General features: G+C 38.4%; 1 protein-coding gene across 1 annotated transcript in view; it reads right to left on the bottom strand.

Moving 5' to 3' along the window:
* The window catches only part of LOC131073706 (threonine--tRNA ligase, chloroplastic/mitochondrial 2), a 74,971-nt gene that overhangs the window by 15,723 nt on the left and 41,720 nt on the right, over nucleotides 1–17,528 (bottom strand). The window contains exon 5 of the mRNA XM_058010205.2: nucleotides 7,168–7,421. Coding sequence (XP_057866188.2) covers nucleotides 7,168–7,421 — 254 coding nt within the window. The remainder of the gene's footprint in view (nucleotides 1–7,167; nucleotides 7,422–17,528) is intronic.

The following is a 17,528-nucleotide window of genomic DNA, read 5'->3' as shown; positions in this document are numbered from 1 at the left end:
TAAACTATCCAGACACCCATTTTTCATGTGTTGGCCACTTAAGGGTTATAGGTGCTTATTCTTGTCAAGTTTGTCACTTGAAATAGATCTCAAACTGGCCTAGGTACACCATTCACCCTCATTTGTCACTTAACTGTCTTATTTCCCACAGCCAGGTGTGTATTCCAGGTATGTCACTCTCCATTAACCCTCATTTGCCTCCCAATAGGTTGTCTTACTATCCAAGCACACCATTCTGCCGCTTTTGTCACTGAACATTATCTTCACCTGCTACACAACTGCTAGGCATCTTCTTTTGTTGTGTTTGCCGTCTAACCTGCTCACCACAAACCCTTAAGCATGCCAATCTGTCATTGTTGTCATTCGAACCCATTTCAGGCACCTCTTTTGGTCTCTTTTGTCACTAAAATATGATTGCTTACATATAGGCTACTATTTGGCTCACACTCGTCACTTTAAGGATGATCAAACTCTGTCTAGGCACATCTTTGGCTCTAATCATCAGTGCTCATCCATAAGACACTTCACCAATCTCCTAAATTGCCATTCATCACTTATGCTTCCATTTGTGACTTGGCCAACAGACAAAACAACTTCAAGAATGGGAATCATTACCCAAAATGGAACAAGCAACAAAATAGATCGTGATATATGACTTCTATAGGCAACATTTTGATAGATAAACACAACAAAACACACACAAAGGCTTGTAATTCACAGTTTCATGGGTGCTGCAGGCCAAGGAAAAAGGCAGAGTGAAAGTGAGTGTCTCATCTGGAATCTTCAAGCCTGAGGGCAATTGCGACATTGACAATCCACTTGTCTACATGACCACTGTGGCAGCTTCTCTTACAAAACCCACAAAAATAAAATCATAATTTTCAGGTATTTAGACTATTCATCGATATGTATATTTACATTTTCTTATTTATGTATAGTTAGGCAATCATTATTGGACCTGCTTGGTTTTTAATTGCTTCAATTTTTATTTTTAATTTGTACATGCATCTGTTTTTGCAGTAGAAAAGGGGGGATTGTAAAGCATAGACAGAACAGCTTTAAATCTGGATCCTGTATAATGGACCCAGATTTGCCCAAGTTTGCTCTGCAGCAGACCCAGACAAATCTGAGTTCATTTTGCACTGGATAGCCCCATGGGGGATCCAAACCCAGTTTCAACTGGACCCAGATCCAAGGGTTTCCCTGAATGAACTGGTAACTGTTGCACATGTAAGTCTTTGTTGTCATTGATGTAAAACCTATTGTTGTGATCCGACATGTCAAACCTACTTGGTCTGGTTGACTTATTGGTGGTCCAGTTATTAGTCTAGTTGTTGGTGCTACTAGTCCAGAAGTGATGTAATGCAGAATCATATGATCTGACAATGTATTTTGGTTAAGTTCTTGATATTGGTTGTATCTGTTTGTTGGTCCGAATGTCTATCATTTAGTGATATGATGCAAAGTTGTATGAAGATTCTTGAGCGGATTGATGTGGTGTTTTCAAGAATAGGTGAATAGGCTATGTTAAATATCTGTAAGCTTTCTAGATAGCTAAAATTGATGATATGCTGTGTTTCCGAAAGATTAATGTCTTTTGTTTGGTCCAGAAAATGTGTTACTATCTGTTGACGTGTATTTTGTACACTATCAAACACAGAATAAAATACCCAAGGGTACCTTATCCTCTCTTGAGTAAAGCCTCTGATTGCTGAAGATATCGCGAAAAAGGATCAATCGGGATGACTTCAAGGTTCTTGTATGTAGGGTCTCTACGTGTGGATAAGCTCTCTATGGTATGATGTGATTTGCTGGAATCACAAGGGGACTTACATTTGATGATTGAACGTCTGATCTGCTTTGAATATTGCTGGAACACAGGCTCTTACTAGCTTCGATTTGGAAAAAAAAAGGAAAAAAGATGAGGGCGAGGAAAAGATCTAATCCTAACACTAAGAATGTAGGAGCAATGAATGATCTTTGATGAAATTCTAACTAAGTCTTGTTTTGACATCCCAGGACCATCTCCACAAGGTTAGTGCGATCTTCGAAGGAAAGCTTTATGATGTTCAAATCATCACTGCAGGCATAGACACCATCAGGTTGATGCATATCAATGAAGAAGCGACAATTGAAGTTAAGCTTAAGCTGAATGATTCCAGTTGACTACACAAGGCAAGTCTGCAATCAACAAACTGCTAGTAGTATGGATATACGAATTCCACCATCAATCAAGCACATTTCTTCCACTCATCTAATAACATGAAACCAAATACGAGAAGTATAGAGACCATGCAAATTGTCGAATCGACCCATAAATTTCACCATTTCTTCAATGAAGTTATAAGTCTTTTACAACAACATCTTGGCAACAATCTTTGCCTTCTCTCTCTACTCTACTCTAATTGCTATTCTATCAACTAGCTAATCACCTTCTAACTACTCTCTATCTGTCTTCTAACTACTTCCAACTATATTCTAACTATTTTTAACTGCCTTTTCAAATGAAATGTCAGGGCTTATATAGTGCCCTCAATACAATTCGATGGCTTAGATCAATTCGAGATCAATGGCCAAGATTCAACAATGAAAACCCTAATTAGAGTTTGTTACAACCATTACATAACATTTAATGCTTGACCAATGATAAAATTGTATTGCTTGGACACATGTCCTCTCTAGAAAATTCCACCAATGGATAGCTGGGGTAGGTACATCGGAGTTTGTGCCACCTTCCATGAGTTAGGTACACTGAATTTGGAAATGCTGAGGTGGACCACACTGACTGGAGAAGTGATGACTAGGATGCCACCTCGTCTGACACTTGTAGCTTAGTAAATATTCAACTTGATGTTGTTGAGAAGCTAGCTTTAATTAATTCATTTGGAACTATCTGCTTCTTCAACGAACCCTTGTTCTAACTTCTTGTGTCCTTGATGAGAAGGATGATTGTTGTACCTCGCCTTGGAATACTGGATTGGAGAAGTCCCCCTTGATGACGTTAGTCCAAAGAAGGCCGTCCTTGTCGATGCTAGGCTGGAGGAGGTCGCCCTTGTCCTTGCTTGATCGTCCTTGATCTGGCTTGATTTTCCTTGAGGAGAGTCTTCCGACTTGTAGATCTTTCGAGCTTGGGAGTCGCCATCTTGATACCTACACAACATTTCACAATTAATAATATATCTTGAAGTGTAGAAAGGAAGATTCAAGATTCTAATTTAGGAAACTTCATGATAAATCTTGAGTTATCATTTCCTAATTTAGGATTTTCAAAGCAAAATTTAAATCTTCAAAAAATGGTGCCAAGGTGATTACACCATACCTTCACTTGGGAATTAATTCTAAAAAATGATGCAAAAATAGGAGAATTCGCTAGGCAAAATGTAGATCAAGACTCCCTTTAGCAAAATGCGCCCCCTTTAGTCTTCACAAGCATCAACTCCACCACCTTTAGCTTCTTCAAGATCTAGAAATTATCCTCCAATCTAGCAAGAAATTCGCCTTCAAATGTCTTCAAAAAAATCTGGAAATTATCCTCCAATCTAGCTAGAAATTCGCCTCTCCAATAGCTTTCAAGATGAATTTCGCCCTCCACAAGCTTCTCCACACTTAGTAGAAATTCGCTCCACTCCTCTAGATTTCGCTCCTCAAATTGCTCTCCAATTTCGCACTTGAAAGGATGATTGAATGATTTGAATTGTGAAACAACACCTCCAATATATAGAGCGCTCACCTTCTACATCTCTCCATAGGCCGACTTGGCAAAATAGGCCAAAAAATAAATAAATTTGCAAAAACAAGAGGCCGACCTAATAAAATAATAAAACATGATACCTCAAGCGCCCCATTTTCAATTTTAATTTAATAAAAATTAATTTTAAATGCCTTCACAATAAAAGTTCGATTTTTTTAAGGCCTAAAATCAATTTATTAAATGCCAATTTAATTTAATTTTTTCAAATATTTCGAAGTTGATGATTTTGGCATTTCATGCGATTTGGAGGATATTAACGCCAAAGTAGAAAATAGTGAATGCCAATAACTTCGCTCTGGTCCCCTGGAGAGGGACAGGGGCGCCTTTTCACTTTTGTCCTCAATCCTTCATTTTTTAATTGCCAATTCACGTTGTGGGGCTAGCAATGATCCCTTTCGTTCCTTCAGTGCACGTTCAACTCGTTTTTTGCAAGGCAAAATTGATGTTCTAGAGATTTTCGCCCTGGTCCTTCAGTGAGGGACAGGAGCGCCTTTTGCATTTGGCCTAGGATCATCAAGTTTTTGCACTCAAACCTTTGTTCATCATGATTTAGAAGACCTTTCCAATCTTGCTCAACTTTGCCTAAGCATAATCTCGGAGGGAAATCGTTGATTTTATAAAAATCGCCCTGGTCCATTGCGCAAATTCTTGATCATATAAACCTCAAGGTATTTTAAACATCATTTCAAATTCGCGCCTTGGCTTAGGTTCGTCCAAACTTGGCAAGAAGGACTGGATATTAGGTTTTTCGCCCTGGTCCCTTGGAGAGGGACAGGGGCGATTTTGCAAATCCAAGCTTATCCGTCCTTTGTTAGCCTTCCAAATTATATTCAATGGATAAATCATGTTTTCCTTGGTCTCTTCAAATCATAAAATTGTCTTGATCCTGCAAGAACAGTGCAAATTTGAAATTCAAGCTCCGGTCCTTCAGTGAGGGACAGGAGCGAATTTTGTCTTCTAGGCCAAAATGCTTCACTTTTCTCCATGAAATGTCTTGGCTAAGGAAGATATCATCTTGTTACACGCCATGAATAAGAGTTCAAGTCTAAGAAAGGTCTAAAAATGTTTATATAAAGAAAATCGCTCTGGTCCCTTGGCGAGGGACAGGAGCGCTTTTACCTTTGTAGACAAAAACTCCATCATTTCATTGTCTTTGATCAAGTCTGGATGCTCTATCATGCTCATTTCGTCCTTCACCATGCCTTTGATGTTCCAATTTGACCAAACAAGGCCAGGAATGACTCAAATAAGCCCCTTTCGCCCTAGACCCTTGGTGAGGGACAGGAGCGCTTTGCCTTGGTCCCTTGGAGATGGACAGGAGCGAAATTCGCTCTGGATCCTCAGTGAAGGACAGGAGCGAAATTTGACCTTTTGAACTCTCTATCAGGATAATTTTTATGGAATATAACATTTAAGTATAAGAAAGAAGAAAGATAGAAGGAAATGTCACTTTTCTTATACTTTAAGTTATATTCCATATATACTTTCAGGGTGTTTGAGAGTGGTTTCAAACCTCCAAGAGTTATATTGCAAAATCTAGTTTTTTGAGGTTTTTCAGTTTCCAGACTTAGTCAAATTTCAGGATCAGGACTTTCCAGACTTAGCCAAATCTTCAGGATCAGGACTTTCAGACTTAGCCAAATTTTCAGGATCAGGACTTCACTCCAGCAAGACCTACTATCCTATTGATCTCCCCGACAACACTCAAAAATGCAAAAGCCAACTGACAAAACCCTAAAAGACCTAAAAAAAAAAACCCTAAAAAGCAAAAAACAGGGGTCCCCATTTGCAATGGGGCGATGTGTGAAAACGTCACAACACTATCTTTGCTGACTGTTCTAGTGAACGGTATCTTTGTCTGGAAGTATGTGTATATACCAGATATGTATCAAATGGCTATGTGGATTGAAGTAGAATGATTATGGCACACCAATCTCAATTTCACAATTAGATGGATGTTTCTCTATAAGCATCATTTATCAGTGTTGGTGCAGTTTCAGGATGTTGCAAAGGAATATGATGCACCTCGTCTTGCTATTGCTTTGAGGTTGTTGTGGGTCATTGGATATTATTCCTAGCACGTCATGCTTCAGTCATGGTGATACACATCTTGTTTTTGGGTCCGGATTAAGTGCTTGGGTAAAAGCAGGTTGATATCAACCGGCTTATGTGTTTTGGTTTGTACGGTTGTGTGGAACCTTTATGAGGATAATTGGAAGGTGTGCCGACTTGGTGTGAATCTTCACACGTCTTCTTTGCCTTCCACATGCAATGTTTTGGGTCGATGATGAATATACACGCTACATCTTTTGAGACAACCTAATAGAGATCAATGATGATCTAGTAGACATATAAAGATGGATCAATTGAGTTATTTAGATACATAGAAAGGTAGAATAGAGACAGATCAGATAGACAAAAGATGTTGGAGGATGCGAATGTGATGCGAGTTTGATGTGGTACAGAGGTCCGGATATGTTAAAAAGTAGAGATGAAAGATGAATCAAACGAATATTAAGCTATGAACTGTTATTTGCATGTTGGTAGATACTATTCCCTTTGCAATTCAAATTTTTTATTCTCATTTTATCAGGACAGATGTTTTGTATCTTGCCCTAAAAAAGTGATCTTCAGTTGTGCAAGTCTCTCTTTTGTATATTGCCCTAAGGTTGTGTGCCTTAGCCTACAAGTCCGGAGCAGTGAGCTCCCTAGCATATGGCCTAAACCATTGTAAACACTTATTTTATATTGTGAGTTTGATTCTCACAATTGTTTTTCCCAGTTGGGGTTTTCCACATAAAAAATCTTGGTGTTCTTGTGTGGATGAATGGTTGATGTGGAATAAATGTTTAATCTGATCAAGTTTTAGTATATGCTAATTCAACTCCCGCCAGCCCACCTCCCCCCCCCCCCTATCAGCATCCAGTAGTGTTCAATGGTAACAAAAAAAAATCATCATTCAAAGATTATGGAACAAACTCATGAATGAAGAATCAAACTTCAATGAGTTATAATTTTTGTGTTTATTCTAGAAATGGCAGGCAGGTTTGGCTTAAGTAATTATAGCTTGACATTTCCATAGAAATAATTCAGAATATGTATAAACTGCTGAATCCTAGATTTTGGGACTCCTGCCATACCTGCACGCACACTTCATGAACCCTTTGGTTTGTAATTTACCAATAGCCAAACTGGATCTTGTAGAAAAACTAGAACTGACATATAACAACAAATCTAATTTCGATAGTCATCTGTTTCAAAGATTAATCTGAGAAACAAGCATAAGTTTGGTTATATACAAAGATAAAACAAAATATATTTTACAGTGTACAATGAGAAGATCAAGTTTTTAATGCAATATAATACACATTATAAAAACAATTAAAACCAAGAAGCAGATTAGATGTCTACTTAACCTGTATAGAGAACAGGTCTAGGTCCTGCCCTAATCGCCTGTGATCACGCCGTTTTGCCTCCTCTTTAAGAAACTGATAAGCTTTCAACTGCTCTTCAGTCTCCCAGGCAGTGCCATATATTCTCTGCAGCATCTGCCTCTTTTCATCTCCTCTCCAATAAGCCCCAGCCACAGATTCAAGTTCAACGGCATTTTTGTTAAGTTGCCCAGTACTTTCAACATGTGGTCCCGCACAAAGGTCCCACCATTCATTCCCTGTGTGACCCACAGATCTTGTTAATTTTTAGAATGACGGGAGATGGAAGAAAAAAGGCAGGCAGAGCTAATCCATCCCCATAACTACATATATGACTTAAAATAAGAAAAAAGTTCAAGCAACATGAACAAGCCATGCCCACATTATTACTTGAAGTTATAGTTGTAAATTTAAGACTCAAACTGCATGGTTGCTCAGTCATTAGAAATCGATTATTTTTGTCCAAAACCCTTCTTTCATAGACAGCACTCTCCCTTTGAAATCCCATATCCTCAGTGGCATAGTTCTGGGATCCAGTTCACTGAGATCATACTAAGAAGCATGATCAAGAATGTGTGCATTAATACATTGCCAGCAGATAATAGTCAGTGATGATAGGAATTTATATCCCATGAAATTATCAAACCTACAGATATATAATCCCTTACTCAAACAGTTGATATTGCTGCTGAAAAGGATCCACATTACCTATCTACTAGACGAAGTCAAGCAATGTGGAGACTTTATTTCTAATCGAAGCTGAAGATGTGTTCTATAATTCAGAACTTCTCGATTTCAGGAATAGCAGATACAAATTATCTTAAAAACTTGCAGGTGAACATAAGAATGAAATTTGATATTCAAAGTGATACAATAACCTCTCAAACCCAATTATGTCTCAGTACAATTTATTTTTCAATTCTATTCAAGGATATTTGAAACAAAAGGTGAAGCATCTCCTCACTATCTGAATACTCAAAACAAATTAATGTCGAGAACCAAATAAATACTTCCAAGCTTGTTTATTCTTCAAAAGGAACAAGGCATGTGATGCAAACTTTAAAAGGAAAAAATAGATGTAAAGAACACACGGCAGACGAGATACTGTGAGTCTCATTAGGTCTAGTTATGGACCATCCTACTGTGCCTACACCCAACAGGTTATAGGACCAATGACTATTATAGTACCTTTGCATACACCAAACAAAAGTACATGAGCAGGACACATATAAGTGAATATCATCACCAAATTACATCCAGGAAGTGAGCTTCCCTTGATGTTCATTACCATAAGCTATCACTAACTTAGGACGCAAAAAAACTCATCGTCTCTGCCAACCAAATTAAGATGACAGATAAATAGTGCTTTAATATTACAGAATAAAATTGATTTAGTTGTATTTATTCAATCATATCCCATTTTACTTGCATGCCATCCCATAAAGTATAGGCTCTCATGCATTTCAATATTTTCCTATCCCCAACTATCATGGCCTCTATGGATTTTACTTCAAACTAATTATCACTGTTACCATGAGAAAATATACACTCAGGCCAATGTGTTCTTGAACGGCTATGCAGAGAAACAAAGCATTATAGAAGTGTAACAGTTACAAATGAATAGCAATATAAGGCATTAGGAAATTACAGCTAGAGATTGCAACAGATGACGCTTTGATAACTTCATCGGTATTCACATAAATATAAGATTATCATTTAAGATGCAACCTTTGCAGATACCTTTAAAATAAAAAAACTAACTTGACAAATTAAAATAGGTTTAGTAGCAAAGATTGGTACCAAATAAACCCAAGCATCCTGCTGCCTAGACCATCCCCACACCCAGAAAAAATAGTTTCTTAGCTATCTACCATTGATAGTGTGCGTCAGAATAGTGTTGCTATTTTGTGGTGTTGGCAACCAGCAAGGCCAATTTATTTGAAGAATTAAGGGCTTCACTGAGCTGATATATATGAGTTTTCCTGATGCATGACACCTCTTTCTGCACTGACTCTACCAGTAGCCTCTTACTGCTTCCCAGAAACCTATTTATCACATTACCCTCTTGATGCTATCATCCTTAGAACTTTCAGATGCAATCAAATCTGTTGCAGTTGGCATTTCAGGGCAAACTCTATTGTAGCCATGTTTTTTAAATTATCTAATTATGACTTCAATTCTGATTTTAAATATCTGGAAGTACCAATTATTTCTTCAGCTTTTACAAACCCACATTTAAGTCATCTGTCAGCTGCCCATGTGCAGTATATGAGTTGATAGCTCATATACAAGTTGGTAGTTGGTCCTAAAAATGCAGTTTACTTGTTGATAGTCAAAAAAGACCATTGTTTTTGAAATGGTATTTGATATTAAACAATGGAGACAAAAGGCTCCTTGAATAACAAATTACAAATGATGTTCCTAAAAGAGAAACAATTGTAAACTGAACTAAACTAAGAAACAAGAAAGTTTCTAATATTCTATAAATGCTAGCTTACCGGGTTCGCCCCTAGACACCCCTGGTTCGGGTCCGGTCCGGCCTTGGTTCGACCAGGGTTCGAATTTCCTAGAGGGAGTTCGACCTAGTTCGAACCCGGGTGGACCAAGATCGAACCAGGTTGAACCCGGGCAGACCCAAGTCGAACCCGGACGGCTGGGTGGCCCAAAACGCACTTTTTTATGCAAAATTTTAGTTTTTTTTTTAAATTCACCATGTAAAAAGTGAAACTTATACCCTAAAAGTGACTTCTAAAACATTATATTTACTCATTTCACCTCATTTGTGTTGCAAACAAAAGTTTTATGAGAGCAGGTTGAAGAAAGGGTGAACAAAATTTGGCTTCCAAGATCAAATAGAAGGAGTTGAAGACTGATTTTTGAAGCTTCAACAAGTGCTGCAGCATCATTTCCATACATTTGCAAGCTCCCATTGCCTACAAGAGGTAGATTTTTTAACATTTTTTTCCAACTATTTTTGTTTCCCAAATTTTCAAACATGAAACATTAATTGTTTTTCATTATTTTTTTTTTTGTTTTTGAATATGTTTATGTTATTTCTTTCCATAGGAACTAGAATGGCATCTACCTCTTCCTCCGTTGGCAATAAACAAACAATTACAAAACAAAGAAATGATCCGAATTCTCCCTTATGGAAGTATGTTGACATTTTAAACCCACTTCCAAGAGGTGGGGGATTCCGTTGGAGATGCCAAGGATGTGGTATTGAACGTAATAGTTCATATTATCAGGTAGTAGGCCATTTGTGTGGAATAAAAGGAAGAGGCATCAAAAAACACCCTGGAAAAGATGGCAACCCTATACCAGATGAGATAGTGATGAAATATTTTAAGGAGCATGAAGAGGCAAAAGAGAGAGAAGCCCGTAGATTGACTCAAACCTCTGCAAAGAAAACAAGGGGAATGCAAGCCCCATCTCATCCCAATGTTGTAGTACAAGACCACCCCTTCTTTTCCACAAATGAACCTGAAAATGAACCACCCTTGACATGCAAAAGAACAAAGGGGCCTTTAGAAACCGCGTTTCAAAATGAGAGTAGAGACATTGCTGACCAAGATATAGAAAGGTGCATTTGTGCAAATGGGTTGGCTTTCAATGTAGTTCGCTCCCCATATTGGAAGCAAATGATAAAAAGTGTTAATGAAGCTCCAAGAGGGTATAAGGGCCCAGGTTATGAGAAGGTACGTGGAACATTATTGGACAAAGAGGTGAAGAGGGTTGAAGATGCATTGAAACCCATAAGGAATTCATGAGCAGACAGGTGTAACAATTGTTTCAGATGGGTAGAAAGATGCTAAAAATCGTCCCTTGATCAATGTCATAGCGGTGTCCCCTAAAGGGGCAATGTTTTTGAAAGCTGTGGATTGTGAGGGCCAAGTAAAAGATGGCCAATTTATTGCAGAAATTCTCATCTCCGCCATTGAGTCAATGGGACCCCGCAATGTTGTCCAAGTCATAACGGACAATGCAAGAAATTGTAGAGCTGCTGGTTTGTTGGTTGAGGAACACTATGATCACATCTTTTGGAGACCTTGTGCGGTCCATTCACTCAATCTTATACTACAAAGGATTGGGACTAAAATAAAATGGATCAGAGATGTGTATGCAGAGGCTGAGGACATCCAGATGTTCATCACAAACCACCACATGTCTCAAGGGATTTTTAGATCCTTTTCGAATTTGGAGCTATTGAAGGTAAGTGAGATAGTAATTTAATTTTACATTTTCCGATTTTTTTAATTTCAATGTTCATAATATCATTGTGTAAGCTATATTGTGTATTCTTCTTTAAAGTTTGGCTTTATTTTTTAATCATTTTGGCATTAATTTGTGTTATAGGTTGCTAAGACCCGTTTTGCATCAAACACAATCGTCTTAAGACGACTTGTGAACATTAGAGTGGCACTATGCAATATGGTGATCAGCAACAATTGGACTGTATGGAAGAAGAGTAGCAGTGAGAGGGCAGAAAAAATTAGGGAGAGAATATTGAATGAGAAATGGTGGGATCTTGTTACATATCTCCTAAGTATCACTGAGCCCATTATGAGTATGATTCGCTATACTGACATGGATAGGCCTTGCATTGCTGAGATTTATGATGGCATTGACTCAATGCTTGAAAAAATAAAGTTCACTATAAATGCAAAAGAGAATGACCCCGAGGAGCAACTCTTCAAAGAAGTGAAAGCAATTATTGTAGAAAGGTGGAATAAGATGACCACTCCTTTGCATCTTCTTGCCTATGCATTGACACCAAAGTACTGTAGCAATCAGTTTCTTGATAAACCAGGAAGGATTCCACCATGGAGAGATCTAGAAGTATCTGATGGGTACAAGGTAGCATTTCTTAGACTATATCCTAATGATGATTTGCGAGATATTGTTACAAATGAGTTCATAGAATTCGCAAATGGGAATGGCCTAAGTGTTGAGGCACTTCGCCATAGCTCCAAGAAGGATGCTCATAGCTGGTGGTACTTCCATGGTGCATGCTTCCAACACCTACAACCCCTCGCTGTAAAAGTTTTATCACAAGTAAGTTTAATTAATTAAAATTATCACAAGTTTATTTATAGTTTACTTTGTCTTCATAGGTCGCTAGTAATTTTTAATTTTAATTTTATTAATGTATAACTTTAATTGTTTGCTTTGTCTTCATAGGTTGCTAGTTCATTTGCTTCAGAAAGAAATTGGAGCACATACTCTTTCATCCACTCAGTAAAGCGCAATAGGTTGCTATCAAAAAGAGCGGAGAATTTAGTATATGTGCATTCCAACCTACGTCTTCTTTCACACAAACAACGTGACTACACACAAGGGGAAACGAAGATGTGGGATATAGAGCTAGAGCATACTGATTTGGATGCTCCCGCTTCTCAGCTTCTTGCATTGACACTTGATGACTTGGAGGGCGAGCAAACTTATAGTGCAAGTGCAAGTGGCATTGGCTCATCTAATGTCAATGTCAATGATGATGAGGAGGAGGAGGATGAATCAGCTGATCCATTTGATGATTAAACTTTATATTGTTGAAAGTTGAAACAATGATACTTGAATATTTTGTCATTTTGATATTAAACTTGATGTATATGATGCTATTATGGTATGATCATGATGCTGTGATTACAAGTTTATATATATATATATATATATATATAAAATTTACATGTTTTTGTACTAACGAACCCAAACCCCTTTTCAAAATTTTGTCGTACCGGCATACCGGTTCTTCGAACCCGAACCGGTGCCCAAACCCGAACCGGCAAGCTAGGTCCAAAGCGAAATTCATATAAAACCCTATTTTTCTTCACAAAGTCTCTAAATGAATGCCAAGGTGAGCTTGATAGAGATCAAAGGAGGCCTAACAAGTTATGTCCAAGCCAAGGAAAGGAGAAGGGAAACAAGAAATGAGCCTAAAATGAGAATTTCGCTCCTGACCCTTCCAAAGGGTCCAGAGAGATTCATATTTCCTCTATTTTGCTCTTTAACATGACCAAATTTGTAACTTCTAAGACATGGTTTGGAGGACTTGGATACATGTTTGCCTTTGAAAGGAGGCTTGAGGCGATGAAATGATGGAAATCAACCTAGAAGATCGATTTTGCTCCTGACCCTTCCAAAGGGTCTAGAGCGAAATCCTCAATTTGACCTTTTTTGCCTTCAGCCCTAGGTTGACCTTGTCTTGAGCTAATTTGATGGTGGATTCACTTAACTATGGTGAAAGGAAGGTGAATTTGATCAAGTTTGAAGAAGGATTGGATGAAGGAAGTGTGAAACCAACCAAGAACATGGATTTCGCTCCTGACCCTTCCAAAGGGTCCAGAGCGAAAATCCCCATAGACCTCATTTTCTTCCTTGTTTTGGCCAAGTTCTTAGTTTCTAATGCATGTTGGAAGGTGGATTGATATGTTCTTGCCTTGGGAAGTGATTGAAAGCATTGAAAAGTGAGGATTTTGTCCAAGATTGTGAATTTTGCTCCTGACCCTTCCAAAGGGTCTAGAGCGAAATTCTTCATAAGACTCATTTGCTTCCTTGCTTAGACTACCAACCTTGCTCCTTGGGCGTATTTGGAAGTAGATTGACGTGTCCTTGCCTTTTGAGGTGAATTGGAGTTGAAAAGATGAAGAGTCAAGCCTAGATTGTGAATTTTGCTCTTGACCCTTCCAAAGGGTCCAGAGCGAAATTCCCCAAAACCTCCCTTGTCTCTCAATTTTGTGCCAAGCCAAGTGTAGGTCAGGGTGAATTAGGATTGGAGATGTCCTTAAGCATGGCTTTGAGTTGCTAATGATCACCAAATGTTAAGGAATTGAGCAAAAACTAGAATTTTGCTTCTAACCCTTCCAAAGGGTCCAGAGCGAAATTCTTAAGAACACCTATTTCCCCTTCAAAGAAAGTTAAATTCTTGGTTTTTATGGCCTAGGTAGGAATGGAGTAATATGTCCTTGCCCTTTTGAGGTGAATTAAAGTGGAAAAATGAAGATTTTGAGCTAGAACATGAATTTCGCTCCTGACCCTTCCAAAGGGTCCAGAGCGAAATCCTAGATAGGTCCTGTCCCTGGCCATGATTTTTAGTGAAATTCTCCTTTCAAGTCATTTTGAGGTCAAGCAAGTGTTGTCATGTTGAAAGATGGATCCAAAGGTGAGAGTCAAGGAAGAACAAAGTGAGAAGAATGGAGCTAAGTAAGAGAAAACAAGCAAAGGAAGAATTTTGCTCCTGACCCTTCCAAAGGGTCCAGAGCGAAATTCCTCAAACCACCTATTTTCTCCTTGTGTGAAGCCAAAACTTGGATTCCTATGGCATGATTGAAGGTGGAGTGATGTACTTTCACCTTGCAAGGTGAATTGAAGTGAAGGAAATGAAAGATCAAGTCTAAAACTTGAATTTTGCTCCTGACCCTTCCAAAGGGTCCAGAGCGAAATTCACAAAATATCCTTTTTCTTTCAAATTTGTGTTAAGCCAAAATGTTGATGAAGGTGAATTGGACTTAAAGATTGCCATAGGCATGCATTTGAATAGGTTATGAGTTCAAAAAGTAAGGATTTTGAGCTAAGGATGAATTTCGCTCCTGACCCTTCCAAAGGGTCCAGAGCAAAATTCTCAAGATAACCTAATTCACTCATAATGGAGGCTAAAAAATGAATCCCTAGGCTTTGGGAGAGTTAAGACTAGCATATGCTTACCTTGAGGAACGATTCGGAGTGAAGAAGTGATGCAATTTGGGCCTAATCATAGAAATCGCTCCTGACCCTTCCAAAGGGTCCAGGGCGAAGTCCTTAAAAATCCCCATTTTTCGCCTTGGTTGAAGGCAAAACTCATAATGGCAAGAACATTAGAGGTCAAGGATCAAGATGGTGGAATAATAATGAAAAAATGGAGAAAAGTGGCAAACATTAAAGAAACATCAATATCTCCTAGGCTTGCCTATGCCTCTTCAAGAGATTCACAAATTAAGCCACATTCAAGACACATTTTCCCTCTCATTAATTGCTAATCAAACCTCATTTGGATAAATAATGCAAATCCGCCTTAATTAAACACTTGTCAAATATGTTAAATTGATTTTTTAGGCCTTAAAATTCAACAATTCACCCTTTGCCGCCCAATTATATTTTTTTTAAAAGCCTTATGGCTAGGTCGGCCACCTTAAGAATGAATTTTTAATTTGATTTGTTTATCTAAGAGGTCGGCCTCTTGAGAAAATGAGGAAATAAACATATAAAGGTAAGAAGGTTTGACAAACATTAATCATTCATTCATTTGTATTTCTTCCTAAAGCGAATTTGAGGAGCAGAAGTGGAAGAGCAGATTGCAGTAAGAAGGCGAATTTCTGATTCATAAAGGCTGGTTAAGGACTGAATCAACAAAAGCAAACCTGGAGTACAGATCAAAGACTTTTGAAACCCTTTGAATACCACTTGGAAGGAAGGCGAATCCAGCAGCAATCTCCATTTTTTTATCCATCTTTTCAAGTTGATAATTAGAAATCGAAGGTAAGGTGTACAATCTGATTTTTTTGACAAGGTATTGAAGATCTGATTCAAGTTTCTGCATCCATCTTCTTAAGGTTAGGTCTTCAATATCTAGTTTAATTTCTAGGTGATGCTAAGTATGAAAATTCTTAATTTTTAAGGTTTTATCATTTCAATTTTTAAGGAATCTCAAGTCACCTAGCTAAGGTTCTACACATAAACCTAACTTAAGCCTCTTTTTTGTAGGTAGCAAATGGCAACCCCCAAGGCGAGTGGATCCGCTACCCGGCAGCTCTCATCAAAGAAGATCAAAAGAATGACGATTTGGAGACAAGGATCGTGTCCAAATGGAGCAATATTGGAGACACCAACTTAGGGAACTTCAATGTGAAGAAGTTTTGAAAAGCACCCTACATCGGCAAGCCATCACTCACAGCCAAGAAGATAATTGAGAGTGGCATCATCAAGGCCACAGGCTTCCCTCCCGGAGTCAAATGTCATGAGCTGATGATCGAATGTGTCAGGCATTATGATTCACATTCAAGGACAATCGTAGCCGAGGATGGAACTATCTTAGCCTATCTTTCAGAAGAAGCTATAAGTGAAGCTTTTCATCTTCTGGAACTGAGAGATATGATCTACAAGAGCTTAGAAGGAGCTAGGTCTATCTACGAAGATGATCCTGATACCTGTCTGAACTTCATCAATAAGAATTGGTTACTCAAGAGTAGGCCTCGTTTGAACAAGATACCTAATATGCCACAGAGAATTGATTTCCAAGAGGAATTCAAAGACTTGATAACCATGCTCAATCGGGTTATAGGTTCTTCTCAGACCTTCTTCTTCGACAAATGGATGTTCTTCTTTATTCAAGTGATCGTCCAAGTAAAAGGAATGTTCAATTGGGCCCGAATTATTAGCAACAACCTAGATGTGCAATTGAGGAGACTAGTCCCTACTAAGTCATTCCACATGAGTTCATATGTTATATATTATTTAGTCAGAAGTTTTGAGTATGCAAGGCTACCACATAGAGGAGTTGTTGGGAGAGGGGCAGGAGAGATAAGAGCATGTGATTCTTATGCTCAACTGCATCATCCACCTAAGAATGACTACAAGCTAGTCAATGACACCTTCACAATGTATATCACTAGGACATTGCAAGGAGGGATTCACCATCGACTGTCTGCGAAAGCACGGGAGCTCGTGAAGAAACATGGTGCATGGTTCATTCAATTTCCAAAATTCACCTACATCAGGGTCCATGGATGTCCTTCACCTCCTTATATGTTGCCAAGGTATCCTACAGATAGAATAATACTACTTGAAGTGACTAGACAATTGGCAGTTTGTGCTAAAGCATCAAGACATAAGCATGGAAATGGTATCCCCGTACCTATTTTACTGGGAAATTCAATTGAAGTGTGTCCTAATTCTCAAGCAGCCGAAGATGCAGAAAAGGAACTATCTCTGTATTCATTCACATCCTTTGCCTCAAGAGAGAATTTTTATCCTCATGGTCATATGGAAGAGACAGTTGGGAAGAAGTACAGACATGTGTTTCAAGTAGAAGACTTTTGGATGAATGTTCAGGATGATGTGGAGGTGAAAAGAAAGATGCATTCTAGATTACCCTTGGATCTTATCAGGAAATGTAAATTATATAGAGTAGCCGATCAAGCACAAGATAGTGGTAGATATCTCCAATCATCCTATGAGAAGGAAGATAAAGAAGTGAAGATAGATTGGAATGAGCAAGAAGTTGCAGACCTAAGAGCATTGATGGACCCAGTTTTAAATTGCACTCACAGATGGGTGGACGTACAGCATCAAAAATTGAAGGAGCAGAATATAGT

Source organism: Cryptomeria japonica, chromosome 2 (genome assembly GCF_030272615.1).
Source record: "Cryptomeria japonica chromosome 2, Sugi_1.0, whole genome shotgun sequence".
Classification (NCBI taxonomy): domain Eukaryota; kingdom Viridiplantae; phylum Streptophyta; class Pinopsida; order Cupressales; family Cupressaceae; genus Cryptomeria; species Cryptomeria japonica.
Note: the sequence above shows the minus strand (reverse complement) of the source record. Positions and strands in the feature narration are given on the sequence as shown.